The 5,000-nt window shown below is 42.7% G+C and overlaps 2 protein-coding genes across 3 annotated transcripts in view; one reads left to right on the forward strand and one right to left on the reverse strand.

Moving 5' to 3' along the window:
- Positions 1-1,664: 1,664 nt before the first annotated feature.
- LOC113824749 (uncharacterized) lies at positions 1,665-4,091 on the reverse strand. Its single transcript, XM_027377524.2, has 3 exons — positions 4,087-4,091; positions 2,871-2,977; positions 1,665-2,638 (listed from the first exon to the last, which is right to left on the reverse strand). Exons 1-3 carry the CDS (start codon positions 4,089-4,091, stop codon positions 1,665-1,667), a joined length of 1,086 nt encoding a protein of 361 aa, XP_027233325.2.
- Positions 4,092-4,333: 242 nt separating this feature from the next.
- The window catches only part of LOC113827935 (histone-lysine N-methyltransferase 2D), a 24,757-nt gene continuing 24,090 nt past the window's right edge, over positions 4,334-5,000 (forward strand). The window contains exon 1 of one of the 2 annotated variants that reach the window (XM_070138625.1): positions 4,334-4,876. In XM_070138625.1, the coding sequence (XP_069994726.1) occupies positions 4,636-4,876 (241 nt within the window). In that variant the 5' untranslated portion in view covers positions 4,334-4,635. The remainder of the gene's footprint in view (positions 4,877-5,000) is intronic. The other variant, XM_070138626.1, reaches the window with a different exon arrangement.

Consider the following 5,000-nt stretch of genomic DNA (forward strand, 5'->3'; position numbering starts at 1 on the left):
TTAGTTTCTCTTCTTCTTTCAAGCTTATCTGCGAGGAATCTCAGAAGACGTATATGATGGAGAGAGAGAGAAGAAGGGAAGAAGATGATGGGAGAAGGGTAGGGAGGAGGGAGAGGAGTAAGGGGGGGAGACGGGAAGGGAGGGAGAGGGAGGAGGAGAGGGTGAGGGAAGGGAGAGGGAGGAGGAGAGGGTAAGGGAAGGGAGGAAGGGAGAAGAGTAAGGGGGGAGGGAAGGTAGGAGGGTGAAGAGGGAGAAGGGTAGGGGGAGGGATTGGAGGGAGAGGAGGAGGAGAGGGTGAGTGAAGGGAGGAAGGGAGAAGGGTAGGGGGAGGGAAGGGAGAAGGGTAGAGGTAGGGAAGGGAGGAAGGGAGAAGAGGGAAAGAGAAAGGGAAGGGAAAGGGAATAGGAGAGGGAGAGGGAGAAGAAGGAAGAGAGGAGAGGGGGTGGGAAAGATTGGCAGGGAGGGAGAGGGAGGAGGAGAGGGGGAGGGGAAGATTGGGAACAGGAGTAGGAGGTAGTGGAAGGTAGAGAGAGAGAAGGGGAAGAAGAGAAAGGGGAAGAGTTGGAGGTAGGGAAGATAGGAAGAAAGGAGGAGAGAGGATGGAAGGGAAAAATGATAACGGGGGAGGGGGAGTAGGAGAGGTAATAGGAAGTAGAGAGAGAGCAGAAGGGGAAGCAGAGGAGGGGGAAGGGAAGAGGAGAGGGAAAGAGAGTAGGAGATACGAAGGGAGGGGGAGAAGGGGAGGGGGGGGGAGATAAGCAAAGTGAGAAGATGATTTCAAATTGTTTAAGATCACTATCTTTTTTTTCTTGGCTTTCTTCTCGTCATTTGACTTTCTCATTTCTCTTCTCATTTCTTAATCCCTTTTTCGTTTTTTCTTCGGTTAATGATAATGCCATACTACTGCATTTAAAATATATATATATATAATAATGTTGAAAATATTAATAAATACCATTATTATTGTAATTATTATATTGAGAACACTCATATTATGGTGATCTTAATACCTATGATGATAATAATTACAATGATAGTAAAAATGAAAATAATAACAATGATGGTGGCGATGATGATGAGGATGAAAATGAAGATGATAATAACAATAATAACAGTGATACCATTATAAGAGATAATTGTAAAAACAATTGATAATAATAATAACAATAAAAGCAACAGCGGTAATGATAAAGATTATAAAAATCATAATAACGATACTGTTAATACTACTGCTAATAACAGTGATGATAATAATTATCATTACTATCATAATAATGATAATAATGATGGTGATAGTAATTATGAAAATAACAACAATAAGGATAATGACAAAATAAATGATAAAACTTCAGTAATAACAGGAATTAAATAACAATAATGATAATCATATGCATACACACACACACACACACACACACACACACACACACATACACACACACACACACACACACACACACACACACACACACATATATACATATACATATATATATATATATATATATATATATATATATATATATATATATATATATATATATATATACACACATATATAAATATACACATATACACCAAACACAGCCTCCTTCCTCGGACCAGTACACAACCGACTCTCACGCTTTGCCACTTAAAGGTACCCTGTAAAAACACACAAGCTTTCAGTACACACACAGGCGCAGGTCGAACACTGACTTCGCGTTATTGTGTAACTCAAAAACACGGTCCTTTTTCTTGTCTCGGTGGAGTGGTTGTTTGTGAGGTGATTGTGTGGAGTGTGGGGGGAATGAGGTGATTGTGAGGAGTGTGGGGGGATTGTGAGGTAATTGTGAGGAGTGTGGGGGGATTGTGAGGAGTGTGGGGGGATTGTGAGGGGTGTGAGGTGATTGTGAAGAGTGTGGGGGGGATTGTGTGGAGTGTGGGGTGATTGTGAGGAGTATGGGGGTGATTGTGAGGAGTGTGGGGGGGTTGTGAGGAGTGTGGGGCGATTGTGAGGAGTGTGGGGGGGATTGTGAGGAGTGTGGGGTGATTGTGAGGAGTGTGGGGTGATTGTGAGGAGTGTGGGGGGGTTGTGAGGAGTGTGGGGGGATTGTGAGGAGTGTGGGGGAATTTTGAGGAGTGTGGGGTGATTGTGTGGGTTGTGAAGGGATTGTGAGGAGTGTGGGGGGAAATTTGGGAGTGTGGGGTGATTGTGAGGGGTATGGGTGATTGTGTGGAGTGTGGGGTGATTGTGAGGAGAGTGGGGTGATTGTGAGGAGTGTGGGGGGATTTTGAGGAGTGTGGGGTGACTGTGAGCAGTGTGGCGGGAGTGTGAGGGGTGTGAAGGGATTGTGAGGAGTGTGGGGTGACTGTGAGGAGTGTGGGGGGTTTATGAGGGGGGTGAAGGGATTGTGAGGAGTGTGTGGGGAAATTTGGGAGTGTGGGGTGATTGTGAGGAGTATGAGTGTTTGTAAGGAGTGTGGGGTGATTGTAAAGAGTGTGGGGTGATTGTGAGGAGTGTGGGGTGATTGTGAGAAAAGTAGGGTGATTGTGAGGAGTGTGGGGTGATTTTGAGGAGTGTGGGGGGACTGTGAGGAGGGTGAGGTGATTGTGAGGAGAATGGGGTGATTGTGAGGAGTGTGGGGGATTGTAAGGACTGTGAGGAGAGTGGGGTGATTGTGAGGTGATTATGAGGATTGTAAGGGTCATGAAGTGATTGTTAGTATTTTATTGTGACATAATTGTTAGGATAGTCTGGGATTGTTGATCTGTTAATGAGGATTGTTATTTCTAAGGATTATGATGTATTTGTGAGGATTGTGAGGTGATTCTAAGGATTTCAAGGACTGAGGATTGGTGATTGTGAGGTAATTGTCAGGATTACAGGCCTGAGAGTGTCTGAGGATTATGAGGCGTCTGTGAGGATTGTGAAGCCGAAGTAACTGTTTGGTTGGATTGTGAATTGACTAAGGATTGTGAATAATTCATGAGGATTCTGGGATATGTGCGTGTGACTGTGGATTGTCAGATATGTGTAATGATTGTAAATGACTAAGGATTGTTTTGCTATCTTTCTAGCTTTTTCTTTTGTTTATTTATTTTATTATCATTTATTTATTTATTTTTGGTGGGTAACATTGTGAAGTCTCGAAAGTGGTTGTGAGGATGTGTTTGATTTCGTGTGTGTGTTTTTGTTTTTATTTATTTATTTGTGTGCGTGTGTGCGGGCGGGAGGGCGTGTGTGTGTGTGTGTGTGTGTGTGTGTGTGTGTGTGTGTGCGTGCGTGCGTGCGTGCGTGTTTGCGTGTATGTGCGTGCGTGTGTGCATATGTTCGTGTGCACTTACGTACCGTACATATGTGGGCGTTGCATGCATCTACATAACAATTTATTCACCCTTTTACAAACACCCAAATAGACATTCAAGGCACAATATCCGATGTCCATTAATAATCGACTAACCTTACTTTCTCGCCGCAAGAAGAAGGAGAAGAAGAAGATGAAGAAGAAGAAGAAGGAGAAGAAGAAGAAGAAGAAGAAGAAAAAGAAGAGGGAGAAGAAGAAGAAGGAGAAGAAGAAGAAGACGAAGAAGGAGAAGAAAAATAAGAAGAAAAAGAAGAGGGAGAAGAAGAAGAAGAAGAAGGAGAAAAAGGAGAAGAAGAAGAAGAAAAAGAAGAGGAAGCAGAAGACGATGAAGAAGACGAAGGAGAAGGCGAAGAAGAAGAAGACAAAGGAGGAGGAGAAGAAGAAGAAGTAGAAGAAGAAGAAGAAGAAGAAGGAGAAGAAGAAGAAGAAGACAGACGAAGGAGAAGAAGAAGAAGAAGGAGGAGGAGGAGAAGGAGAAGACGAAGAAGAAGAAAAAGAAGACGAAAAAGACGAAGAAGAAGAAGACGAAGAAGGAGAAGAAGAAGAAGAAGGAGGAGGAGGAGGAGAAGAAGACGAAGAAGAAGGAGAAGAAGAAGAAGAAGATGATGACGAATAATAATAATAAGAAGAAGAAGAATACGAAGAAGAAAAAGACGACGACAACGAAGAAGAAGAAGACGAAGAAAAAGAAAGATAAAAAAAACAATCACACGATCTCCGTTTTCTATGACCACCTTACCTCATGACGCATACCTCTCTCTGACTCTTCCTCGATTAGATAATAGATTAGCATCGCCCTTATCGTCTGTTATCGGACCGGGGCTAGCACACGTGTCTCCGTATGTACGATTAGTCTTCCAACTGTTGGCAGAGTGAGAGTGCTGTTGGTAGTCTGTGTTGGAAAGGAAAACAATTTTTTTCTTATTGAAGTTTGTGTGAATATATATATATATATATATATATATATATATATATATATATATATATATTGTGGTTTTTATTATTTTTAGGGGTTCGTGATGTTTTTCTTTTAACTTTGTATCGAAAAGGAAATAGAGGGTGATGAAAAGAGAGGAAAAAGATGAAGGTATTACCTAAAGAGAGGAATAAGGACAGAATAGACAAAAATGAATTGAAATGAAATACATAAACAACATTAACGAAAGAAAACAAACAAACAAACAAATCCTACCAAGAATAAACCTATACAAAAACCACCAACAAACAAACAACAACAAAACAACAACAATAACAACAATAAAAACCCAACTCCCTAAAACAATATGAAATGAAAAAGAAACTCTTCCCTGCCCTTCAGAAAAAAAACAAAACCCAAAATCCAAAAAGCTCTGCCGCCGCCATGTCCTCAGTCCGCGGCCCAAGCACAAGCCACCTCGACAGTGCGTTAACATGCACCGTTTGTTTCGACTCTTTTGGCGAGGGCGAGAGAAAGCCCTTGATGCTGCCGAGTTGTGGACACACTTTCTGCAAGCAATGTGTGCACGGAATTATTGCGAGCGAGAATAAGGGTAAGTGGAGGAGAGGGAGGGGAGGGGAGGAGATGGGGGGAGGGGAGGGGTGGGTTGGAGGAGTGGGTGAGGGTGAAGGGAAGGGTGGAGGGGGATTTCTGGGCGAGTATGTGGTGTTGTGGAC

Source organism: Penaeus vannamei, chromosome 24 (genome assembly GCF_042767895.1).
Source record: "Penaeus vannamei isolate JL-2024 chromosome 24, ASM4276789v1, whole genome shotgun sequence".
Classification (NCBI taxonomy): Eukaryota; Metazoa; Arthropoda; class Malacostraca; order Decapoda; family Penaeidae; genus Penaeus; species Penaeus vannamei.

Coding starts and splice junctions, on each gene's coding strand:
- LOC113824749 (XM_027377524.2), bottom strand. Junction 2,639..2,870: donor TAATCCTCAGACACTCTCAG/GCCTGTAATCCT, acceptor CTCTCCTCACAG/TCCTTACAATCCCCCACACT.